The sequence below is a fragment of the Trichinella spiralis genome (genome assembly GCF_000181795.1).
Source record: "Trichinella spiralis strain ISS 195 chromosome Unknown Scfld6, whole genome shotgun sequence".
In the NCBI taxonomy this organism is placed as follows: domain Eukaryota; kingdom Metazoa; phylum Nematoda; class Enoplea; order Trichinellida; family Trichinellidae; genus Trichinella; species Trichinella spiralis.
This window is the reverse complement of record NW_003526945.1, coordinates 3,853,386-3,879,616: the sequence shown is the minus strand read 5'-3', so window position 1 is coordinate 3,879,616 and position 26,231 is coordinate 3,853,386. Positions and strand designations below refer to the sequence as shown.

At 37.2% G+C, this 26,231-nt stretch overlaps 6 protein-coding genes across 6 annotated transcripts; 4 read left to right on the top strand and 2 right to left on the bottom strand.

The window, feature by feature from the left end:
* The first annotated feature begins 4,495 nt into the window (after nucleotides 1-4,495).
* On the top strand, nucleotides 4,496-4,836 carry Tsp_08673 (conserved hypothetical protein). The gene is made up of 2 exons (XM_003373898.1): nucleotides 4,496-4,630; nucleotides 4,654-4,836. The coding sequence occupies exons 1-2, from the start codon at nucleotides 4,496-4,498 to the stop codon at nucleotides 4,834-4,836; spliced, it is 318 nt and encodes a 105-aa protein (XP_003373946.1).
* A 2,194-nt stretch (nucleotides 4,837-7,030) lies between these two features.
* Nucleotides 7,031-9,278, bottom strand: Tsp_08672 (NOL1/NOP2/sun family protein). Its single transcript, XM_003373897.1, has 8 exons — nucleotides 9,265-9,278; nucleotides 8,792-8,835; nucleotides 8,638-8,735; nucleotides 8,198-8,577; nucleotides 8,000-8,141; nucleotides 7,751-7,866; nucleotides 7,544-7,682; nucleotides 7,031-7,468 (listed from the first exon to the last, which is right to left on the bottom strand). The coding sequence occupies exons 1-8, from the start codon at nucleotides 9,276-9,278 to the stop codon at nucleotides 7,031-7,033; spliced, it is 1,371 nt and encodes a 456-aa protein (XP_003373945.1).
* Nucleotides 9,279-12,822: 3,544 nt separating this feature from the next.
* On the top strand, nucleotides 12,823-16,547 carry Tsp_08671 (kinase suppressor of Ras 2). The gene is made up of 11 exons (XM_003373896.1): nucleotides 12,823-12,877; nucleotides 13,324-13,435; nucleotides 13,493-13,704; nucleotides 13,760-14,251; nucleotides 14,600-14,765; nucleotides 15,218-15,322; nucleotides 15,384-15,654; nucleotides 15,719-15,978; nucleotides 16,053-16,266; nucleotides 16,331-16,393; nucleotides 16,455-16,547. Exons 1-11 carry the CDS (start codon nucleotides 12,823-12,825, stop codon nucleotides 16,545-16,547), a joined length of 2,043 nt encoding a protein of 680 aa, XP_003373944.1.
* Nucleotides 16,548-17,585: 1,038 nt separating this feature from the next.
* On the bottom strand, nucleotides 17,586-20,584 carry Tsp_08670 (putative mediator of RNA polymerase II transcription subunit 26). Its single transcript, XM_003373895.1, has 4 exons — nucleotides 20,519-20,584; nucleotides 20,326-20,400; nucleotides 18,764-19,148; nucleotides 17,586-18,379 (listed from the first exon to the last, which is right to left on the bottom strand). The coding sequence occupies exons 1-4, from the start codon at nucleotides 20,582-20,584 to the stop codon at nucleotides 17,586-17,588; spliced, it is 1,320 nt and encodes a 439-aa protein (XP_003373943.1).
* Nucleotides 20,585-22,398: 1,814 nt separating this feature from the next.
* Nucleotides 22,399-24,930, top strand: Tsp_08669 (conserved hypothetical protein). The gene is made up of 5 exons (XM_003373894.1): nucleotides 22,399-22,504; nucleotides 22,610-22,882; nucleotides 24,106-24,320; nucleotides 24,576-24,678; nucleotides 24,785-24,930. Exons 1-5 carry the CDS (start codon nucleotides 22,399-22,401, stop codon nucleotides 24,928-24,930), a joined length of 843 nt encoding a protein of 280 aa, XP_003373942.1.
* A 396-nt stretch (nucleotides 24,931-25,326) lies between these two features.
* Tsp_08668 (conserved hypothetical protein) lies at nucleotides 25,327-25,845 on the top strand. The gene is made up of 2 exons (XM_003373893.1): nucleotides 25,327-25,337; nucleotides 25,461-25,845. Exons 1-2 carry the CDS (start codon nucleotides 25,327-25,329, stop codon nucleotides 25,843-25,845), a joined length of 396 nt encoding a protein of 131 aa, XP_003373941.1.
* The last annotated feature ends 386 nt before the right edge of the window (nucleotides 25,846-26,231 follow it).

The window sequence follows — 26,231 nt, the reverse complement described above, 5'->3', positions numbered from 1 at the left end:
GGATAAACGTTGCGGGCAAGGAAAGAAAAAACCGCAACTATATTCCGCATTAATGTGGCAGTCAGTGAATTTAATCAAATAATGAAGTGAAGAAGACAGCCGTCGAAACTGTAGAACAAACGAATACACAGTCAACAAAGCCTTACAGGAGCGTTTGCTTTGCAGATCAAACAAAGCCAACCAACAAGCAACTAACGCTGGCTGAGCTTTAATGAGCACCATGTTTCTTCAAAATACGTTCGAAACAACCCCGTATTTACAGCTTATCGCGTTAAAATAATAAAAAAAACAATTAACAAAACCATCAATTAAATTTTTGATAGTGATAACGCAAAGGATATCAAAAAGTATCAAATTTATAACTGACAACTGCCACAAAAACAAACGAATACCAAGATAAGATACTTGCAAATAAATATTTGCATCACTTCTGATATTCTTGAACAGCTTCTACTAGCCACAAATGTGCTATTATTCTCAAAGAATAAACAGTTGAAAGAAATTTGAACAATTCATTAAACTGAGCATTGAAAAAAAAAGATCTGATCAAATAAAAAATTCTGCTACGCACATGAAGCTGTATTGTGTGGAAAAGTTTAATATACAGCACGGCACGCGTAAATTTACTGCTTGCTAATATTACTTGTAGCAGCTTAATGAGATTCAAATATTTCGCCGATTCAAAAATTCAACCCTGATCACAAAGGAACCCAAACATTGTATAAGAAGCTTGTTGTTGTATGTTTGACGTAAATAAAAATTACATTCTCTTTTTTACAATGAATATTGTGCAGCATTTTCCAGTTTAAATTTCTACCCAGAATACACAAAACTGATAACACAAAAAAGTGCAAATAGCAATTGATAATATCATCAATTCAATATCAAGATGCAGAAATTCAAATCAGTGCTTCGTAGAAATTCGGATGCTGATTTCGTTCCCTAACTGTAAGGTGAAATGTTTAAGGTACATTATACACAGCAATTGCACTTTGAGTTAAAGAAAACATCGATGAAGATATTTAATATGTCGTGATTGTGCAAATTCAAATTTGGAATATTCAATTCATTGGAAATTTATAAATTTATAAACTCCACCCAATAAACAGTACAAATTTACGTGGTAAAATCGATTGAACAAATGTGTGCTCGTAAAAAAGTGCTCCTACTGTAAGACTCAGAGTTCAGATTATACAAATAGGAAATATTAATTTTAAACAATTTATGCAATCAAACATTTTACATAACAAAATTGTTACAACAAGTTTCAATGTGAAATGGTTTTATCGTTGAATTGAACTGCAAAATGCTGATATGCATGCAATTTGCTAACCAATTCTTCCTAAGGGTAAGTTTGAATCTGGTAAAAATAGGTCACTGTTGTGCTATGAATCTAAATATCGTTGTGGTTGTTGGTGTGGAAAATTGAAAAGCCCAGCACAGCAAAATTAAGAAAACAAGTCAACATCATTTTCTCAGTTGTTCAATAAAGGAGAGACCATTTTTCCATCCACAACCCCGGCATTTATTATGCTAAAATTGAAAATCAATTGTTGCAAATGTGTTCTGTGAAAAGAAAAAAAACCACTTTCTAAATGCTAATTCTATTATGTACATTGAAGCGAAAGTTAAATTTTAGGTTTTTTTTTGTTTGCGCTTCAGCAAAACTTTTCATAAATAACAGTTTTATTTTTCACTTATTTTGCTTTGATTTTGAAACTTACACTGCCAGTATGTAAAGATTAGCAAAAGTGGGTTACTGTATCTATTAGAGAAAATTCAGTATCAATTTACCAGAGCAGCATTGATATTTGAAAAATAACTGATAAAACACTTTTATTGAAAAAATAGATAAAAAATGCTCTGCACAAATAATTTATTCGATGAGAAGATATTATTACACCACTTGACTTATTGATTATTTATTAATATTCAGTTTAAAACTTTAAAATTTCAAATATAATTTCTACTTAATAATGGAACATAATTAACAGGCAACAATGGTGGATTTTTGAGATTAGACGTGAAAATAAATACACCGCTTCTTGGTACAATAATCCCACATGGTAAAGACGACAAAAATGTAAAAGTAGCAACAATCCAACAGTAGTAATTTTTGAAAAAAAAGGTTTTATAAAATTAAAATTTTCTTTTCAAAAACTAATTAAAAATTAATTTTTCGTCGAAACTGTCGTTAATGCAATGCACAATGCCACAGTAAACTTTTGGTGACGTGTTCTGTTGTTGGGACAAAAGTTTACAATAGCAGTACAGAGGTGGGGGATAATTTTGAAAAGTTCTCACGATAAAAATCGATAGTAAAGAATCGGGCCAATTTCCCTGCAGAGCAATAAAAAATCCCCAGGAGATGGGACCGTTATTCTACGAATGATGAAAAATTATGTACCCCTGGCACCCCCCACGGTCCGTGGCACGACTTGTCGGCTAAGAAGGACACGATCCGGGGGTTGAAAAGTTCAAATTTGTACAATTTGGTTGCACATTTTTGATCATCAAATTATTATGCGCTACTTTTTGAAGAAGAAAAAACCTGATCAATTTCCAATCAACAGGACCGCATCGTGCAGACGGAAAGAGCTTGAACATAATAATAATAATAATTTAAACTGGCCTTCACATAATAATAAAGCAAAATAAAAAAATTTGAAATTGAAAAAAAAACTATAAAATATTTTAAATGGGAAATTTTGAAACAATTTAACGGCAGCTTCGTTGTTGTTTAATGTTCTTCTATTTGGTTGCATTGTGTGTTTGTTTTTTGCAAGCTTGGAACGTTTGCAGTTTGTCAATTCATGGCAATGTGTTTCATCGAGTAGAATTAATCTTCATTGACGCTTGCTTGCTCATGAAGATGTTGAGAAAATAAGCGGAAAACCGAAAAAAAAACAGAAAATGCATAGAAGAAAACAACGGCAATTTCTCTGACGTCACATATTCGGTGTATAAAAATAATTTCAGTTTAAAAAATTTCAATCAAAATTATTCCACAGTAAGTTGTTGGCTAATATTCAAATGAGAAAAAAAACAAGCTAGATGCTTTTCGAGTGATTAATAAGCGAAAAAATAGTGAGAGAGAAAAAAGTGAGACGAAAACATGTTGTTGTTGTTGTTGCCGGAAAGAAAAATAATGTTTCGCGCAGCTTGCATCGATGACTCATCGTCATAAATAATCTCCCGGAAAAAGTTGTTCAACTGTAAAAAAGAAAGCAACATATCGCACAATCGATGCACCACACAGCACAACGCTTGCTTACTTTTCTGGGCAAAATTTCGAACAATATACAATATACGGTTGTCTTAATTTCGTCATCAATAAAATATGAACGTTACAGTTACTTATCTTGACAATTTCAATTGCACAAATATGTCACAGGCTGTATAATAACTAACGTCAGCAAAATTTTAACCCATAATTGAAATACATATAAATAAATAAATATAAATAAATACAGATATATATATATTTCACCCATGACAATTATTGAAGCAAATTGGAATGCCAAAATGAATTTGTCACCAAAGTTCACGCATGAAACGTAACAACAAATTTTCCACATTAACATTTAAAAAAATAAATACATATATATATCAATAGTAAAAAGCAAATGAATAAATGAAAAGTATTTTGGATCAATTGTGATAAAGCGATGACGACAATAAGAATTGGTGAAAGAATTTCCATTCAGAAACGACCACGAACGTGCAATTTCTCAAAGATTAATAAATAAATTAACATATAATTTATTCAATCTGTCCAACAATTGAAGAAGTTTCATCGACCAAATAGTTGAAGCGACAGCGTCACTGTTATGTATGCATGTGTTGACGTAAATTTGAATAAGCTGGCACGAGACAGATTGACATTCTTTCTTGCACAAATGTGCAAATAGAGAGTAGTTTTTTTTTCAAATTAAAGGAAATAAGAATAGAAAATTCATTTCAAACCTTTTTCAAATTCAAATTTAAGAAAAGATAAAAATTTGAATTTGAATCGAAAAGAACGAATCGATAAATAAATTCGGGAGAAAAGTTTGCGTGAATTTTGTCGCACACTTGTCAGAATTGTTCAACGTGAAAAGCTACAATCGAACGACCTGTGTAAAACGTGAAAATACTTGTTTTAAAGCAATTGTTGTCGACAAATTTAAATGGTCAGTTTTTGTTGCTGAATTAAAAATTAAAAAAAAACACATTCAATAATAAAAAGAGATTTGAAAAGGTAAAAATATATCCATCCCCCTGCCTCTCATCTAGCCCTCCAGTGCCGTTGGTTAGAAGGTGCGGAATTTTCTAGTCCATTTAATTGGAGAAGTAATAAAAACGGAAAAAAAAGAACACCAAAAAATCACTGGACTCGGTGAACTAGATTTCTCTTTTCCATCTTTTCTCAACCTATGCTTAAGAGGACAAGCAATTTGAATGGTGTACTGTCAAGGTGGAGAAAAATAGTGATCCATCTTCTTTGCGTTGTAGTATGTTTGTCAAGTTGCCGTCTGGAAGAGGAGAACACGACCAAATGGAGAATAGGGAACGATCGACGGTAAATTTACGCTCGCTCTTAGCAGACAAGAAAGCTGATCGTCGACAAACAGCAGAAGCAGTACCAGAGGTTTGAGGGTTTGTTTGTTGAAGAGCTGTTCACGGTCAGGCGTCGTTGGTCAAGGTTCTCTTGACCACCACGTCGGTCGAGGTGGAAAATTTCCCATCCTGACCAACGGAAGTAGAATCTCAATTGCGCCAATGATCGATTGGTCCGCCGCTTGTGCAGCCGCCGGATGTTCCGTCGAACAGGAAGGTTGCGAGTCAATTTTATAAGCACGCAAACTGTACAACGTCAAGGCCGACGTTGTGGGTCAGCTACTATGCAACGGTAAAACAGCTAAATTACCGCCAACGTTAATTTCACCGGCATGCTTTAGCCGAGAAGCATTGGAGCGAAAATGAAAAATAGATTCCGGAAGAGGGAGAGGGAGAAGGAGAGGGAGAGAGAGAGAAAAAAAATAGGGAAAAAGCCCCGCTACTGAGCAACGAACGCTCTTTGTTTTGTTGCAGCTCAGTGGCGAAGAAAGCCTTTCGATGATCCGTAGCCAAGGTCAAAAAAGGATCACCAATGACCCTGGGAATTGGAGGAATTGAGACAAAAAAGGAGTCGAGGTCAACGGTTCAGTTGAAGTGTGTTCACTGACCTCTGCTTTTGATCCCCGAAGACTGAAAGCATCCTATTCCCTGATGATTTTACCAAACTGTGGACAGTTTTCACAACGAACGATCCGGAAGATGGCAGCCTCCTTTCAATGATGAACACAATATACACCACATATTGTTGTTGATAAATTATTATTCGGCTAATATATATATATATATATATATATATATATATTCATTTTTTTCATTTAAATTATTCTTTTCCATTTATTATTAACCTCTTATTGGTGATATACAAAATGGTGTGCAGCAAAATTTTAAAAATTAAAAAAAACAAAAACCTACAACAACATCAATCTCACAATCCCATCTCCCCTTCATTATGAATATAATGACAATATCTTCTAAAAATAAATAAATACTAATAAAATAAGAGAATAAGAAAAGAATTGGTGTGAATATGTATAAAAATACAATTATCAGTACTATCAGTGAGTGCTAAGTGGTTATACGCTTAAGAAAAAAGATGAAGCGCATTTTGGCTTCTTACACAGCAATCAGCATTCAACTGTAAAGTTGAATGCCACACCTTTTGATGGAACCAGTTTTTAGACTCACTTTTCTTTGTAGAAGTCGACCGGTAGCAGAGCACCGCAGGAAGCGACAAAACCAACAGAACGCTCAAATGAGAAATTCTAAAATGAACCATCGGCGAAATTTGTGATGAAACTTCCTCCTGCTCCTCCTCGACGTCGTCTTAGGACGTTCTATTGAAAGCACCTGCCGTCGGACAACGTTGAATTGGAATGAAGACGAATGAATAGATGAAGAAGAAGAAGAAGAAGCAGAAGTGGAAAATTTTCAAGATGTTGAAGCAGAAGCAGAACGAGAAGAATTAAAACGCTTGTAACGACAACAACAGCAAAGCTGAAGCTTGTGACAAAGCGCCTTGGAGTTGAACGCCGCCTGCGTGCAGCACGTCATTTGTTCCTGAAGCCTGAAGCGACAGCAGACGGTTGACGACGGACGAATTGCAAATTACGATGCAGTCCGAGTTGACAAATCAGATCGACACCACCACTTTGAAACAAACGACAAACGCGCTACCAAGTACAGTATAGTTGTGGAATATGTCGACAGTAAATGATGTGTAGGTGAAGTGTAAAACTTAAAACAGTGTCAACGTTGAAACAGTCTGTGTACAGAGAGGAAAAAGGCGGGAAGGTCAAATTCAAACTGACTGCCCTGTTCCAGAAGAAGTTTGCAAATGTGCTGGTGCTGGTGGTGTTGTTTGCTTTTATTTCGAAAAGCAAACACAAACCAAACGAACGTGAAATGCTCAACTGACGTTGTTAAAGCAGTCTCCTCTCATTTATAACCAACTAGCAGACAAAACAAATACAACGCTAAAAAAAATCATCATGCAACATATCGAAACGGCAAACACTTGAACCACATATAACAAACATCCTCTTCGATGTGGTGATGATATATTTTTTTCCACGTGCCAGCTGAAATATCAGTTTAAAGTGCACACTGCGTAAATTCATTTAGCACTCAGCATAATCAGCGTTCATCTCTGTTTAAAAGATTAAAACAAAATATGCTTATGTGCTCAATATAACAAAAATATCACCCATAACCAACTTTTTATTCAATGCTGAACTAAAACAAAATGCTAAAACAATATATATATATATATATATATATGAAAACTTTTTTTGACTTTTTTGAATTATAATTTTCGTCAGAAAGTTCATCAAATTAATTTTTATCGTTAAATAAATAATTCCAAATATTATAAATAAACAAAGAGGAACGTACGTAAATAAATGATGCCGTGTCGGTTGTTTCAGTGGACACACTAATCAGTGGTCCGGTCCACATCCATCTGATTGGGAATTTCGAACGCTCCGTTTGGGTCCTTTCTTTGGAATACTGCAACGAAGAATCCATTCGTCATGTCTTCCTCTGGAGAGCATCGCACGCACAGCGAGCCGAACTCGTACGTATCCAATCCACGGTGTGTCCAACCGGGCAACGCCTCTTCCAATGCAAATTGGTCACCGAATGTTTTCAAAATTTCTTCCACCACCGCTTCATTCTCTTCTTCATGTATTGAACAAGTTGAATAAACGCAACGCATCACACTCGACTGGGACAGAGCTTTTTTCAGCATCATAGCCTGCAAATTGCTCAAACGCTTCAGACGGTTTTCGTCCATTGCCTCATCATCACCAAAATCGACACGATTCACAACTCCTGATCCAGAACAAGGTGGATCCAGAAGTACATGAGTAACCTGAATAATAATTGTAAAATTATTTCCCCTTTTTTCTTTTCGAATTTCAAAAATTCAAATTCAAAGCAAATTTACATTTTCAAATATCGGATCGTAATCGCTGAATTTCAAAAAATCTTGCTCAATCACTTCGCAACATGTCACCTTGAAAGATTCCAAACGCATACGCAACGTCATCACTCGATCTTTGTGATGATCAACAGAAATGATCTTGCTGAAATGAAAAAAAATTAAAATAATATTTTAAACGCTAGCATAAAATGTTCATCAACAATTAATTACCCCTTGTTATTCATCAAAGATGCCATGTGAGAAGTTTTATTCCCTGGAGCGGCACATATGTCCAACACTGTCGTACCCGGTTCCAAGTCTAAGCATATAACCGGCAAACAGCTACTCTATAAACATATAATACAATTAAAATTCAATAAACAAATACATATATATATATATATATATATACATATACATATATATATATATATATATATATATATGCGTGTGCGCATAACTGAAAAATATCATTTTCACCTTATCTTCCAAAATTAATTGCCCAGTTTGAAGTAGATTGTCATCATGCAGATCCATACCGGGAGCAAAGACCAGTAAATCAGCTACATCCAAATCCAAAGTGAATTGCCATTTTTCCAGAACCGAAATTGCTTTCAAATGTCTAAGAAAAGATAAAATTGAACAATATTATTTTAAAAAATACTAATAAAAATTAACTTTTCCGTATTTCCTGGAGGTATCAGTGTCATTCCCAACGATTCCATATAATGAACAACGTCGGCAGTATCCCGAATCAAAGTGTTGACGCGTGCGTATCTGGGAATTTGCGTAAAGTGCTGAACGGCTTTCTTGCTAGCTTCGATGGTCGGACGCAACTTTTCGATATATCGGACATTTTTCAATATGTTCGTTCGGTATAAGTAGCTGCATCGATTTCCGTACCCAAAAAAGTATTCATAAAGCAAAACTATCGATATTACAGGCTCTTCGAAGAAGAAGTTGTGGTAACACATATTACGAAGAACTTTCAACTGGGAGTTAAGCAGTTGCCGTTTAGGATACACTTGACAACACAATTTCATTAATATATTTTTACGCTAAAATTAACCAAACCATCATAAATTAATCAATAACTTTGTAACAAATCATATCCATACTCGACATTTGCTTTTGAATACTAAACTTCGAACGCTTTCTCGTTTCTCCGCCATTCGCTTCAGAATAACTCCACATTCTCGATAAACTTCGTCCATTTCTAAAACAATATAAATTATAAACAAACTTATAATTCATAAAACTCTTTCAAAACACGTTGCCATCGACAATTTGAAAAGCAAAGTAAAACGCACGTAATACTAAAAAGCAAGTACAATTATGTTATTCTTATGAAAATAAAAATAATTTTCAATCATTTTCATAGTACAAAATAAATATTAAGCATGGAATTTTTAATAAAAATTTTTATCAAGTTTATTTTCAATTTGATAAAACTTTAGAAAATATACAAAATGTTGATCATCATTAATACATCTACAGTACGCTGAAGTTGTCCGCTTATGTAATATTTACTGTATAATGCTGCAATTGTTGTGTAACAATTATGTTTGGTTGACGTTAATTATTTTTTTTACTTTAAGAAACATTTGCACAATCGTTTTCATGTATATTTGACGATTTAATAATAAAACGCAGAATTGAATATGCAAAGTTTGAAAGCTGAAATGAAAATATTTAATAATGAACAACAGAATTAAATTTTCAAAGAAGATTAATTTATATAAAACATTGAGTGAACCATTTTTTTCAGTACATGTACGCTATACTGTAATTTCAAAACACTGTAATGCACTCAGGCATGAAAGTGAATTTATATTTCATTGAACATTTTAAATTGATCATTTCTTAAATAAGACGTGCAAAAATTCTTCCAAAACAATGATGCTTGTTTGAAATATCTTTCCAACTAATGTAGGACTAATCATTACTGTAAATCACACACAATGTATAATAACAATCTTTTGTATAATAATATTCAATTAGTTGAATTGGAAACAATTGTTTTTAATTTTACTGAAAATTTAAAACGTATATTTAATAAAAAAATAATTGAAATTATCGAAATGGAATGCTGTTTTTCAAAAAATGTTTATGCAGATAAATTCAAAGTTTGACATTAAAAATTTCTACTCTTACAATGTTTCATGTTGAACTGAATGTCTGAAATGAAATGAAATGAAATGAAATATATTGTCCGAGAATGCCGTTTAGCCATTTCAAAATCACTCTGCCAACTGACGTTATTAATAATTTCTTTTCACGCACTGTTGACAACTTCGTTGCTAAAAGCCTTTGTGTGACAAAAGAAGTGATTGGTTTTGTTTCATTTTTATGGCTTTGAATTTCTTTGTCATATTTTACTTTCTTTTTCAAAAATGTTTCATTAATTTTTATCAAATAATATCTGCTTCATTTCAGCTGCAGCATGTGTTTTCTTTTTGGAAATGAACAACTTTTACCCCATGAAAAATGATTCAAATTCAATTTCATCAAAAATGCACAATATGTTGAAATGTAAATATGAAATTATTTGATAAAGATTTCTTATTTCAAATAATAAATTTCAAAAAAAATACCTATTAAATTACGCATTGAATGCTTTGAAAAAGTAGAACGACAGCAGAAACATTTTCAACGTAAACAATGCAAAGCTTCCATATTATAATATGGTACAAAGTAAATTTGTAATTGAAGACAAAAATTAAATTTTTAAAAAAAAGGTATTATTAATTTTTGATATATAGATGTATAAATTTTGAAAGTTGACTTTTCACGAATATGAGAATTTCAGTTCAACGTCGAATACAACAGTTTGACAAAAGAAAAAACAAAATAACAAAGCAAAATTCTCAGCATAATAATAAAGTTGAAAATATGCAATTAAACGATCGCTTTTATTGCATTGGGAAATTTGAACTTTCAATTAGTGAAAGTGAAGAATGTCAAGCGAAGACTTTTCAAGTACCGCTTTTGAACTGGAAAATAGAAATGTTAATTTTCATCGTTGTCCGGCGTTGAACACCTTGCCCAAATTGGGGATGTTAATAGATTAGCTTGAATTGGCAAGTGATGAAACGCAGCCTGAGGAGATATCCACAAGCTGCCGCGGTGGTTCAAAAACTGAAATAACGACCTTTTGACCCGAGCTTATGGATTCCTGCGGCAGATGTCCAGCTGACGTTTCTCCTATTAACTCGCTACTTTTGCATTTGTCGTGTTTTTCTATAGAAGACAAGCTCCGAACGACACCTGAATCGTCGACCACTTGCTACAAGTATAGGAGCCGCGCGCCAGCTGCTTTCCACACTCCAGAGGTTTCGCATAAATGAAACAATGCACATTTATACATACGCCGACCTGAGGTCACAGGCCGGACAGTATATGTCCAAAAAAAGTCACGAGGATCTCCCCCTCCCCCTCTCCAATTTTTCCCCAGTTCGCTTCAGTGCAGTGTACGGTTTTGAAAATAAAAACAAATACAAATTTTCAACCAAGCCTAATTTTCCCCGTCAAATTAGCAGCATTCCACGTTTCAACTATTGCAATTTGCAAAAAGTAAGTACTTTTCACTCCGGATTATCCCTCTGTCATTCAAGCTTATTGTCAAATTAGTCCAATGTTGTGAAGCTTGCATTCTTCACCGGATACGATCGCGAGTTGAAAGGATTACATATATATTTTTTTCTTTTCATTATTTATTCTTATGCAAATCTGATGCAAGAGGGTGTGGAACTTTTTGGTCTGAATTTTCGATTTTTGCACTGAAACTACTTTGAACTTTGAGAACAACACCGCTTACGGACAAATTTGAACATTTCACCTCGAGAACAAAAGAGGCAGGGGGGAGGGTGGAAAAAATCTGGAATGCATAGATGAATAATTTAAATTTTGAGACGATAATTTTCATTTTATTCCACCATAAAATATACAATAAAGACGAAATAATGACGACGGGGGAAAATGGGTTAATATCGTTGAAACATTGCTGCCGGAGGAGAGTTGGACAAATTTTCAATGCATCACAAACAGGCGTTGAAACAAGCCAGTCTTGTAGGAAGTGAGATGGATGTTCGAATGAGAGAGAATCTTCGACGATGAGGGGTATTTCCCCCCCCCCCCCTAATTTTCCAACAATCTCTGAATCATAATAGAAACTGAAATCAACCGGAACGAAAAAAATTATAATTTTCAAAATTCAACAATGCCGATTTTGTTTCAATTTGAAATGACAATATGCGCACAATTGAAGAGCGATGAGTTTTGCTTTTTTTCATTTTCAACTGAACTCCACCCCTGCAGATAACAATGGTTGTTAGAATTTTGTGCAATTTTTTAAAAGTTGCTTATTTATAAAAACCAAATAAACAATTAGTATTATTATGATCATTATTGGTTTGTTTGTATAGTTGATATTTTAAGAAAAAGATAAAAAATTCCCTATTGATTAAAGAATAAGAATAATATAATTGTAGTTGATTTTTCATACTGCATAATATTGCAATTTGCAACAATTTATGAACAATTGGTCAAGTGTGATGAAGAACAAATTCAAAAAAAAACATATTATTCTGAATGTAATAATAAATGAATAAGATGGAGAGAGGGACAGTGTGGTGTCGATTGTTGAAGGGTGCGTCTCCTTCGAAAAGTCAATGCTTTCGAATCCAGACAGGCAACAGCTGTGGAACAGTTGTTTATCGTTGCGCGAAAGGGACAGAGAAAAAGCACTGTTGAGCAGCTGCAAGATGAGGCAATAAGGCCGCGACCCGCCGGCTAGAACAATGCAGTCGACGTTAAGAAGCCGTCCAGAGGACGACGACGACGAAATGCTAATGCAGAAGCGAACCAACACCACACGGCGGTCGGGTCAGACAGGCCCGTCGTCTCGACTTTTTCCCCCCAGCGCGTATACAACAACATGACGACACCGTTGCACAATGAAATGGCAAAATTATTAGCCACTTTGCTCTCACTGCATCGACCCAGACAACACCAGTGTCTGATTAATCTCTAAGTTTTTCATATTTTTCCAATTTTCCTTTCAATTCGGAATTGCGTTCAGTTGTCAGCTTACAATTTGCAGGATTTATGTCGCTTCCATTTTTCTCGTTCTGCTTCTCTGCCTCTCTCACTCTGTCTGTTGCAGATGCTTGACTACACTTTCGCCATCTGCCTGCTGCAAACTGTCAATCAACCCATAGCAGCTTAAAACTCACACTTGACAAAATTTTTCCACCAAGTCAGTCGTTCGCTAACTTCAGCTCTTTACCTCTCTTCAATCAACTATGGTGATTCTTTTGTGCAGTAATCCAAAACGAGGTGTGGTCGCCGTGGTCAATTGTAAGTATACAACTATTTAAATTTAATAATATTTAAATATATCTTTAAAATTAAAAAAATTGAACAAACACAAAAACAAAAACAACAACAACAACACTATATACAAACCATTCAACTATACATGGAACTTATTTTTACATTTACATAAAGCAATACAACATTGAGTTGAAAAAATTTATCTTAAGCAAAGAAAAACTACCAATTATTATTAAATGTTAAATTGCCCTTTTACTATTGAAATAATAAAAAGAGTACGTTAATTGGAAAAAAAAGTATTTTAATATTGGTATAATTATTCTATTTATTAATAATATTATTAGTTTTGTTTGTTTTAAAAGTTTCAGTCATTTCACATGCCATTGTCCGCACAAGTGAAAATATTATTCATTTTGAATTTGAAGAGATAATTGCAAATTATTAACAAATAAATGTAATATTTGATACAGATGAACCACCAGATTCAGAGAGTTGTGAAAAGTGGAACTCTAGTGACGAATCATTGGCCAGTACTCCAACTTCAGGATACAACAGCGGCTATCCGTTTGTCATCAATTGCAGGTTATTCAAATGGTTCATTCCGCTAATCATTTAGTTTTTAAAATTATTTTTTTGCAGATTTATAAAGAAATTCTTCAGTTTTCCGAAAACGTGCAATTCTTGCAACAAGCTTGTGATCGGTGCCGGCTTTTCGTGCAGAAATTGTCATTTCCGGTGTCATAAACGATGCGCTATTGTTATTGATGAAAACAAAGAGCCCCGGTTGAAATCGAAAATGTGCTCACTGTCCCGTCTACCCCCGGAAAGTAATGCATTTTGTCTGTCTCTGTGTGTGTGTGTGTGTTGTTTGTGCATTGTTCAAGTTGTTGAATATTTGACATGCAGGCGCGGACTTTTTTGCACGTCTGTTCGACAGCAGCAAACAGTGGAAGCAGAAAGATGATTTATTTTCGCCAGAAGATATGCAAAAATGTCGATCAAAAAAGCTCCAAGTGGCGGATAATGAACGCAGCCTGGATTCGTGTTCCGGCAACGCCCTGAATCAATCCCGTCCGGGTCCGACAGTGCCGGCCAACAATTTATCCGGTGACGGCTTCGGTTTTGCACAATCTCAGCGACCATCTCTGAGCAGTTGCACAACCCAGAATTTGACAAGTGGTCCGCATTTCAACAAAGAAGGGGACGACAAATCCCAACCAACTGTTTTCAATCAACTTTTGTTTACTGAACAATTGAAAAAGATGAAACGACTCCACGACAACAATTTAATCCAGGCTAACTATCAACATCAATCAAATGGTCGACACAAAGCCGAAAATGACGCAAAGCTTTCTTCTGCTCGGTCACCGTCGTCCCATTTGCACATCAACAGCAAAGGTAAGTGTTTTTTTGCAGTTTATTAATAATGAATAAGCTTAAAAGAAGCGATGAAACGATTATCAGTGCTTCTTTCCCCTGCCCCTGCCTCTCTTAATTCGAAAAGTAGTACTGTAACAACGATGGGCCAGATATGGTAGATCGATTACAAAAACCACACTTGACGCTTGAAAGTGGAAAATGTGCATGTTGTATTTGCTTGAACAACATCGACATCACTGTTGGTTGAAAATTTGTGACCAATTGACAACTGACAGTGCAAACTGAAAACGCCAGATGTGAATGTTACAAGTTGGACAAATGATCCTTTTGAAAATATACGATTATCCAAGAAATGTTGATTAACAGTGCTGAATAACAAGGTCGAGCATCGCCGCCGCCTTCTGTCGCACATGTTAGCTTGTAATTGTATCACTTGTGGAACGCGGGTCAACACTGCCCAGAATGAGTCTACCCTCGCAACAGCAGGACGTAAAGCCACCTACTGCAACAGTGAAGACCGCGGCAACCGGCGGTCGGTAAATAATACATGCGCAGATGGCTTGCAAATCACAAAACATCCATCTCTCTCCCACTTGAGAACAAATGCTAGCTAGCTTACCTGAATTTTCTTTCTTTATTCTTTGTTGGCTTTAATTTTCTTCTCAGCTTCTTCTACTTCGCATTATCAATAGAACATGTTCATTTTTTTAAACTTGACACACTTAATATTACAGTATATGAAAGATGTTTAAGTTATTGTTGTTTTGCTTATTTTCAAAAAAAATTAGTTAAAATTAATAATACAAAATAACATATATATGCAAATTTTTTTGTTATTTTAGAAAATGAAAAGAAAGAAATTCTTTTATTTGAAGCTGTTCTGCGCAATCGTAGTCAAAAAATAATGCGAAGGTAAAAAATGACAAAAACTGAATGAAAAAAATGAAAGCGTTTTTTTTGTTTGTTGAACAATTTAAATTTCAGTTCTTTGGCAAATCACACATCCGATTTGAACGAGTGGACGATCCCGTTTGAAGATTTGAAATTTGAACAGTGCATTTTACACAGTCAATCTATTACGGTTTTCAAGTATTATTATTATTGTTGTTGTTAAATTTCAATTTTCAAATTGATCCCACATGCTTTGAAGAGGTGAATGGCATGGACCGGTGATGATAAACGTGTTTCCGTTGCAACGAGACGGTTCCAATTTGGCAACGTTCTTGGACGACGTGCACGCTTTGAACAAGATCCGCCACGAGAACATCGCCCTGTTCATGGCCGTGAGCATCGAACCACCTCACCTGGCAATTGTCACCTGCTTGAACAAAGGCATCTCGCTTTATCAAGCGCTGCATGTGGAAAATGTGCGTCCATTTTCTGAGCAGCAAAAGTTGAACATTGCCGGTCAAATTGCGCAGGTTTGTGCTTCAACCACCGAGCTTGTAAAATATCCGCTTTCATATGCGAACAAAACTTTTCCAGGGGATGAGCTATTTGCACGCCAGAGGAGTGACGTTGAAGACGTTGTCTTCGAAAAATGTCATGCTCGAAAGTAAGGTGAAAATTAGCATGCTCGACTACGGCGTCGCCCCGTCCAAATATGACCGGTGTAACAAGGGCTGCACACGCCGGGGCAATTTGACATATTTGAGTCCGGAGTTGTTGCGCGGTTTGCACGTTCAGCCGCCGACGGTTGTTCTGCACAGCGTTCAAACTGAACAATCCGACGTCTACGCCTTCGGGTAAAACGAAACATTACTTCACAACAGAACCAATGCCTTCATTCGATTACATTTTTTGTTTACCTTTTCTACAGTACGCTTGTGTACGAAATTTTCACGTCCACATTCCCGTACGAAGATTTGACCAGCGAAGAGTTGATTTGGTCGGTTTGTTCTGGCAAAATGGCCAATTTGGACGCTCTGCGTGGGCAAACAATTTTGCAAAATTTGTGCCACAAATGCTGGACATTCGACCGTTTTGAAAGACCATCTTTTCCTACAGTTCTTCAAATGCTCCATCATCATACGGTAAAAACAAAATGAATCAGAAAAATACATTTATTTATTTTTTTTTTCTTTTTCAAACAAACAGAACAATATTCTGAGCAAAGCGAACAGCTCTTCGATGCCGAACGCAATTCATTTGGTCGGAGAGGTTTGTTGAGGAAAAAAAAAGCAAGTTCAATTATTATTTATCGACATACTATTTGTGAAAGATGAAAACAACAACAACAACAACCGAATCTCTCCAAGCTTTTTCATCAATTGCACTGGATAAAAATAGGATAAGAACTGATTTTGCGTTCTGAATTTTCTAATTTGATGTGTGCTATTTATTTTGGCCTGTGTTGCTTTTGTACGAAACGCTATGTCAGCTAGCAAATGGAAAATTTATTTATCACTCGAACAAGAAAGAATAGTAGTAGACAGACAAAAAAACTACAGTACGGTGAAATAATTCAAAGTTCTTTTTTTTCAAACATCGTATCTTCTGCTTTTTATTCAAATTTTTATTTCGCCCAGCCACACCACCGTGGTGAGGTTTTTCAGTTTGGTATTGTGAATATGCGCGTGTTAGAAAATTTGAATGACAAAAACTGACAACAACCACGTGCTGATGAAAATAAATAAATGTAAGACCAGCGTTGTTTTTTTTTGTGTTTATCATCAATTATCACGATTGGTTATGTGAATGAATAGTCCGACTGGTTCGGTTTTTTTTCATAAAGTGAACAAACGCACGAGGAGGAAAAAAAAAATTAAAGATGCTCAGGCAACAACGAGAATTCAAAAAAACCCGCGTTTCTTCTTCAGGTTCAAAAATTCAAAATATAATGAAGAGAAAAATTATTTTCTCTCCAAACACGACCGGCGTGCGACAATAAAAAAAATAATTTTCATCAACAAAAAGAAACTGATCACATTTTTTGGGCAACAATTATGAACATATTTTTCTATCCAGTGTTACCGTTGTCATACAGTAGTGTTGCTCAATTGTACGTGCATTTCATTCGTTCGACTTGTCATCAAAATAAAAAAATGCGCAGCTGAAATAGAGGCACATCAAAAAAAGTGAAAAAAAGAAATAAATAAAGTATAAATAAAATTTTTCATATATTCTTTTAAAAAACACAAAAAGAAAAAAACCACACATACACGCACAGATATTAGATGCTTGGGAGCAAAGCAAAAAAATAATAATAAAACACGGAACAAAATACACGAATAAATAAATAAATAAATAAATAAATGAATTAAAAGAGATTAACAAAAGCTCAAAAAGGGAAATTTGTTGAGAAAAACAAACAACTGCTTTTGTTGTTTTTCGTGGCTTTGTTTAAAAAGTTTCACCAACGTATCGCTTCCCAGGAGATGAGCTGTTCGGCCGTGGCCGGCGAGTTGTCGTATTCGAGAAAGTCCGGCAGGCCAATGTCCACATAGGGTAACGCCAGCACTTGACGACCGTCCGTGGTCTTGACAAGCACCCTGGAGTGGAGCTGGCGCATCTCCGAGGGCAGCATCCGCAACGACTGTTCAAACGGTGCCAGAGCTCTGGTCCGTTCGGGCGGTTCGTTCGAATAGTCGTCCAAGTATTTCAACGAAGAGACCCGGGACTTGGCGGGCGAGGGGATTTCGTCGAGCCGGTCCAACATGCTGCGGTCGACCGGCGGTAGGCGGCGGATCGGACGCCGACCATCGTCGACCAACCCGGGCTTCCCGCCGCCGTCACTTGGACTGGAAACCGTACCCGGACCAGGACGTGGTGGTGCATCATCGTCGTCGTCGTCGCTGGCGCGAACAATTTTGCCCCTGGACGGTGTCGAACTGCGGCTCGACGTATCCGAATCGACACTGGACGAGGACGTGCAAGCGCCGCTGGACGAGCCCGCCACAACGTGGTCCTGGTTTTGTTGCTGTTGATCAGCATCTTCGGCTAGATATTTTTCCAACAATTCCAATTTGTTCACTTCTCCTCCTCCACTCGGCTGCTGGTGTTCGACAGCAGAGAACAACAACGCCGGCGATGGTGCATCATCGCCGCTGTTGCTGGCGGTGGCCTGTTGGAGGGCGTTGGTCGAATCGACGCCGATACTGGTGTTGATATTCACCAGCAATTCTTCCGGGTAACATTTGGTCAAATCTGCCACCAATTGGGCCGTAGTTTTCAATTTCGGCGGTCTCGACGACGTGGTAGTTAACGATGGCGAAGTTGATGGTGGTGGTGGTGGTGGAGGTGTTGGTGGTGGTGGCGAAGGTGGCAACGGCGGTGGAGACGACTGTGGCGGAGGAGGCGGCGGGGGCGGTGGCGGAGATGTTGGAGCCGATGGTGGTGGTAGCGGCGGTTGGGGTGGTGGCGGATGCCGCGGCTGAGAAGCCGGTGCCGAAGGCAACGGCACCGGTCGAGAGCAGGAGGATGATGACCGTGGTGGTTTGCACGGTTTGGATACGGTCGACGCGAGGCTGAATGTTTCTCCAGAACTGCCGCCGTTTCCGCCGATGGCACTGAGGTGGGTTTTGCTGATACCGTTCATCTTGCTGCTGTTAGGTGCGTTTTGGGAGGCGTGTTTCCGTTTGCGTCGATTTTCGGCCTGCTCGATGCCGCAATTGTCGAGCTGCTGCTGCTGCTTCTTCTCCTGGCCGCCAAGTATGGTCGCCTCGTTGACCGAACTTCCAAGCTTAATGCGGATACGGATGGCGCGATCGTCGGCGGCTACTGGAGCGACCCCAGCGGTGTCGACGCCGTTGTCGGTAATCGCCGGCTGCGTGGTAGTAGTTGGGGTGGGGGTGGGGGTGGTTGAGATCAATTTTCGCCATTTTTTGATCAACAATCGACACCTTTTCGCCAAATCCGGGTGAAGAAGCTGATTGCTCCGTCGTACTTCGTTTATCAGCAAGCCGAGTCGTGACGACTGGAAAAAAAACCAAATTTTACACACTAACAACAACGAGACAAGAAAATTTCAATAAATTTTAAACTGAAGAAAAAAAAATTCCACTAAACAACTGAATAAATAGATTAAAAGCTAATTAGTAATAGTTGTTGGATTACTGTAGATCAGAAGGGGGAAGTTGAGCTTGAGTTGTTGGATCGATCAAAAAACAAGGAAAGAAAAGAGAAAAAATAGTAGAGAGAAAGAGAGAGAATGGAATGCGCGCGATGAACGTTAAGTAGGTCGAGCGCTACGGCGCGCGTTGCCATGGAAACGCCGGCGGCCAGCTCTGCTATTTAGCGAATAAATAGCGAACGAGCGAACGAACGAACGACAATAATAACAGCAACAACAACAAGAAGAAGAAGAGAGAAAAATGAGCGCAGGCGCAAACGGCGAACGAGGCCGCGGCGTAGGCGCAGGCGCGCGCGCGTTTGCGAGCGCCGACAAACAGCGCAAGCAGCAAAAGCAACGGCGAACAGCAGAAGCGCCGACGAGCAGCAGCAGCCGCAGCAGCAGAGCAGCAGTAGCAGCAGCTTGGTCGGCTGAATTCAGTTTTTGAAGAAGAGTTGCAGTTGCAGAGCAAGCAGAGAAGGGAAAAAGAGAAGAGAAAAGAAGAGAAGAGAGGAAAGAGAGAGCAAAAAAAACAAATATAAATAATAAAATCAAAATTCATAATTCAAACATCACGCCGTCCAATGGTCTCTCCGATGTCGAGCACTGTCCATCCAACTGTAAGCAATTGATCACATCACATGCACAACAAATTTTCCGTTTCTTTTTTCTATCTTTATTTATTTATTTATTTATTAATCATTTTCTTTGTTTTCTTCTTCTTCTTTCTCTAGCGTCACCATCCTCGTTGTTCCACGCCGCTGGTGTTGGCAATTTTTCCATCTCTTTTTCAAACATCTCGCACTATCATCATCATCATCTCGGCGTACGTTGAGTTGCAAAAACATTTTTTACTCTTTTTTTAATTGTTTTATTTTATTTTCTCTCTTCGAAAAAAAACCCAAGCTTGTCAAGTTGAACAAAATATATATACAACACGCAGATGCATAGCCAACATATTTTTATTTATTTAATTATTATTATTATTATTATTTTAACCTCAGCAGTTTTTTAATACGTGGAACCATCATCGACAACTTACTTCCAGCGATTCTTTCGTCATTACCACGCTTTCAATAGCGTCCATCGCTTCGCAGGCTTTGGCAACATTGTTCACCTGAAATGAGAAAAAAAACAACAGTATTATTTTGCTGCTCTCTAAGATCAACCGTATCCAATGGACCGTTCGACGTTAATTCAAAGTACAAATAACGACAGGTCAAATTTCAATGTACCTTCTTCTCTCTGTCCAAGCAGCTTAACAGGCGAACCTTTAAACGCTCCACCGGCAACGCTTGCATTTGCTTGAACAGAATCTCCGTGTTTCAAAAACACAGTTCTATATATATGTATATATATGTATATCTATATGTATATGTATACGTATATATATACATACATGCATACATACATATATATATTATACGTATGTATGTGTATATATATATATATATAAATATAAATCGGTATGTGTATGTGTGTATGTGTACATGCATGCGTGTGTGTGTATCTATGCGTGTATATATATATACGTGTATATGTATATATATATATATATATGTATGTATCTTTAGCTAGTCGTTTGCCAATTTAATCACTGCGCGATTTATTGGATTTTAAAAGCGGCGCGCAAGCGGTCAAAATAAGAAAAACCGCAGCACGGGTAGCATCTCTTCTACACCACACGCGCACGGTGCGCACGCATGTTTGTAAAATGGCCGTTTGCCGCCGTGCAGCGTTTATATAGGCCAGAATGATCGGTGAATCGATCCTCGACGCTGATTGGCTAGGTCGTCAATTACAGTGCAAAACTCTTGCGCCAACCTGCGCGTCAATAATTTTCAGTTCAAAGTGCAATTACAATTTTGGTGTTTTTTCAGCCAAAATGTTCTTGAAAAATTTATCCTTTTCAAATTACACTCGCTGATCGTTGTCAAAACTAGATTTCGAGAATTTTCATTCGCCAATACCGCTTGGACAAATTGTATCAATTTTCAAATACACTATTGGGAAATAATGCACATGTTCACCGATCATCGCAGCTAAGAACAATGAAAATTTAATCGAGAATTTCATTCCATTACCACTGCCAGTGCAAATTTTCTTCATATTTGCACGTCGTTTTTCACACTGTTTTAAATGTAAAGATGTCAACAGTGTAAGGTTTTCTATCTGCTACAAGCCACTATAAATGCGTGGTTGTTAACAAAATCGCATTTAAAAACGCTCTTTGTCCTTCTGACGTTCAAAAAGACGACCTACTTTCATTGTTCAATACTATCGTATACATAAAGTAATGCAGGTATAATTTTAATATGATTTTGTTTATTTCTTTTTTTTCACTTTAATACGAGCTTTTCCGTGCGATTTTATTGAATTAATTTATTTAGAAAAATATTTTTTGATGGAAAATTGAAAAATTGCAATTATAGAGTGCTCGCTGCGCGTGTATTAAAGTTTGTTTACGTTCACAATGGTTATTCTGCTATTATTGTTGACGGCAGATTGAAATTGAATTTTCCCATCAACTCACCATTGTTAATACATTTCGAAGTGAAAATTTCTTCGTTATAATGTTGGAAAAATTTTTTCCAACTGCAAGATTTTTTCCCACTTCAGTTTGGAACAAATTGACAACAGAAGTGAAAAAAACAACGCGTTTGTGCTTGGCAACGAAAAAAACAAACGCACAGTTGCGGTTTTTTCGTTGTATTGTGTGTTTGTTTCATTCGTTTCAAATGATAAGTTTGATTTTCAACGCGAATAAGATGTTCAATTTCGTGCAGTGCACCTTTTGTTTGTTGTGCGAGTGGCAGGAATCGATCGACACGAACAACAAATTCTGTTTACACGCCGAACACTGCAGTCGGATTTGGGAATTTCATTTTTCAAATTTTCGAAGGAAATTTGTTGGTTTTGACAGATTTTTAGTATTTTGTGTTTTTACAGGAAACAAATACGTCGGGATTGGTTTATGACAATCGACGAAAACGCTTGTTCCGTGTGAATGAAAGTTTCATTCAAACCTACGACCTCGCTCTGTTCTTTTTTTATCATGGTTTTTGAAATATTTTTTCCATTTTAGGGCTGAACCGTCGAGTATCACTGTGAAACCATGTCGAATGGAAGTTCAAGTAACAAACTTCCTGCCGGTAGTGCTCTAAGACGGTCGCATTCTTCCAGGTCGCTGGTTGTTGCATCGGATGATTCGTCCCACGCAGGTAACAAACGTGCATTTACTTGTTTGTTGGTGTTTTTAATTATTTTTCATATTATTTCTAAAGTTTTATTAAGTTATGCTAATAGAATTTTTTTGTTTGTTTCAGAAATTTTGACCAATTTCAAAATTCGCCCTCGTACACCGTCGATAGAGACGCGCAAAAATCGTCTGGGACAGTTGAAATTATCAATCAAAGAAGGTATACATGGGATGAAATTGCCATTGTTGACTGGTCTCGTTCGTCGTCCGCCAAGTCGCTCCAGACGGAGGTTGTCGTCAGCTGCTGGCTGTCAACAATCTTCTTCTGTACACAACGACGAAAGCAACGCTAACAATACCAGAAAGCATTCGAAACTTCCTCTCCATTCCACGGACGTTGGTAAATTGCTTTTTTCTGCTTTTCCTTCAGTTTCACAATTGACGAACAATCTTTCTCTCTCTCTCTCTTTTTTTTTCACCCCTTATGAATTTCTGTATTGTGGAATTCTTCACCGTATGTTCAGCCGTATATTTTGTGGAACTTATATAAATTATAAAATGTAGCGGATTCTGATGTTTTTTTTTGTCAATCGTTAAGTTTCTTTCTTTTTCAATTTCATTTCAATTGGACAGCTAATCTGGATTGTTGAGGATGCTTTAATTTTGCCATAATGGATAAATAAGTTATTTTGTTGTTGTTGTTGTTGTATGTTTTTGAATAAGCCTGTTGTAAAATATGATCTCGATGAGTGGATTTTTCGACAACACTCACAGTTTGGTGCAATTATTTAGCATGCGATAAGGCCGCAATTATCGGTTGATAAGATTTCTATTTGTATCTCATTAATTACTTGTAATTACTGTAAAAAAACACTGAACAAGGAACTGAAATGACCGACAAAAAAGTAGTTCATGTATTCTATTCACGTTGTGTTGTGTACCACAGCAGAGACGACGCTAGCTAAGAACAGCATTTAGAAAAGAAAAAAAAGAAAAGCATTTGTCACATTGAAACAACAAACGTGAATAATCTTATTTTGCGATCTGCTGTGTAGGTGTTGTTATTTTTCAGAAGAGTATAATTTTATTCGTTGAAAACAATTCTTATACTCATTACGAACAGTGTCGATTGTCGTACAATGTATAGATGGTAAACACTTTTCAGAACAGTTGTGTAAATGTTTTTCTTCTACTGTAAGAGAGGCTTTTGTATTTCGTCATTTTTCGAAGAAGAATAAGAATAGAGGCAGTATTATTATTATTATTATTATTCGCTTGTCGGCCATTTGTTCGGTGCTTCAGTGATTGCTGATTCCATGCTGATATGCTTGCATGGCTGTTTTTGGTTGTTTGTTCTGGATAAAATTCCTCCGTTGCAGAAATTCCATTTCAGCGCTGTTTGTTTGAACATTATCGTCGATCGATCGTGATTGTGATCTTCATAATTATTTTCCCACTTTGCACTGTTTTTTCTTTCAGCCGACTGTTGTTGAATAAATAATTGTGTTTCCTTATTTGTTTGTCAAAATTTTTTCGGTCATATATCCATCATCATCATATGTAGTCGTCGTTCGATTGTCGTCCAACTATGTGTGTGTGTATGTATGTGTATGTGTGTTTCAGATTCCGAAAGACCGTCTTGTTCATTAACGGCAACGCCTAATTTGCGAGCTCGTCGTCACGATTCCACGGGTCATCTGGATGGACGTGTTGCAGAAGATCGCCTCTCTTTTCCAGGTTCTCATGCTCATCAGAATGATTTACTGACGACAGCCGAAGATGGTGGTGCCGTCGCCTTCGACACTGTCGACGAGCACGATGCAGCAGCAGCAGCAGCAGTAAGTGTATAATGTGGGGAAACTAACTGTATTTATTTGTGGTATATGTAGCTGGAGTAGTGTGTATTTTTTTTTGGTTGTTGTTTCTATGTTTTCTTTTTTCCATTTACATCATCATATCATCACGTGTGTATTTTCAAGTTCAACTCGTCAACATCCACCGCAGCAAGTCAGCAGGCGCCGAGGCTTGTCAAACTTGACAACGACAACAAGCAGCAGCAGCAGCAGCAGCAGCAGATTGATCTACCGTCGCAGATGGATCCAGTGGAACAAGCAGAGAATCGTGTTGTTCACTTGGATGCGGCAAATTTGGCGGCGGCTGATTCGGCTCCATTCGCTAGACTGGGTGACGATATTGGTAAGCAAGTCTCCACAACATTGATGTGTGTGTGTGAATAATGAATTATAATTTATTATTATTTATTTGATGAAATGGCATGCATTTCTTTTTGTTTCTTCTGCAGACGTGAGCCTGCTTACCAAATACCTTTATCCTGAATCGGAGACGGTGGAAACTGCTGAACCGTGGTCGTTGGACTTTCTCTGCGGTGTCGTCTCTGCTCAATTCTTGCCCGACTACAGTGCCACCACCACTACTTTGACTCAATGAACAAACAAACCAACCAATCTGTTGCCGTTGGATTCATCTCCGCCTCATTTATTGTTCACTTCCTTCCATTCTGTTGTACACATCATTATATTAACATTCGCTGCCGTTCGTATCCACACACACACACGCTGCTGGCTATATTAGTGTGTCGTGAATAAAAAATTTAAAAAGAAAATTTGCTGAAAATATAATAATGCTTAATTTTTTATTACACATAACAACAAACTTTGAAGATAAAAAATCTTTAAAACCAATTCATTAAAAATGAATTTCACAGCGTGCACAAATAACAAAACTGTAAAATAAAACGAATAAAAAAGGCAAATTAAAACAAAAACGTGTAAAATAGCGCAACTGAAAGTGTGTTCAGCTGAACCCTACTACTTGCCTGTTAAAATGCAGCAAACGTAATGAAATTAATTAATTAATTAAGTGGCGCTTGGTTTTACCAGTTCTTTATGTCGCTAAAAACAAAGTTGAAAATCATTATCTACATACATTATTTGTTGTATCGATCAATAATCAGTCAGTGCTGATACTGGTGGTGGTGGTGGTGGTGGTGGTAGTGTTGCTGCTGTTGTTGTTGCTGTTGCTGATGTAGTTGTAGTTGTATCTGCTGCAGTTGTTGTAGTTGTTGTTGCTGTTGCTGCAGGTGCTGCAAGTGTTGCAACTGCTGTAACTGTTGCTGCTGTTGTTGCAGTAATAGTTGTTGCTGTTGCTGTTGCTGTTGTTGCAGCAGTATCTGGTGCTGTTGATGTAGCTGTTGTTGCTGCTGTAACTGTTGCTGTTGCTGTAACTGCTGCTGCTGTAGTTGTTGCTCTTGCTGCTGCTGCTGCTGCTGCTGTAGCAGTAATATTTGCTGTTCTTCATCGTTGTCGTCAGAAGAATTGTCCTCCAAATCCGAATCGGATATAATCACTCGCTTTCTCTTCTTTAATTTTTTCGGTGAGATCACCGCAGAGGAAGAAAGTTTCTTGCGTTTTCCGGACGAAGAATGACCACCTTTCGGTCCCATGCTAACAGCAAAAGCCGAAGTCGGCGCCTTAACCGGCCGTATCATATCCGCGTAGATGTTATCATTCTTCTGCAAGATAATCAATCAGCTTTTTTGTAATTTGTACAAATTTACAATTCACATTACTCAATATTGAATCAAGTATGTGTGATAGTTCAGCTCAGCTTAGCTGTCTGTCAGTCGAAGGGTGGGACAAGGGGGAAGTGGGTACATTACAGAAAAACAAAGCCCGCTTCCAAAACGAAAAAAAATTATCTTGGAAAGGATAAAAATGAAAAATTTCATC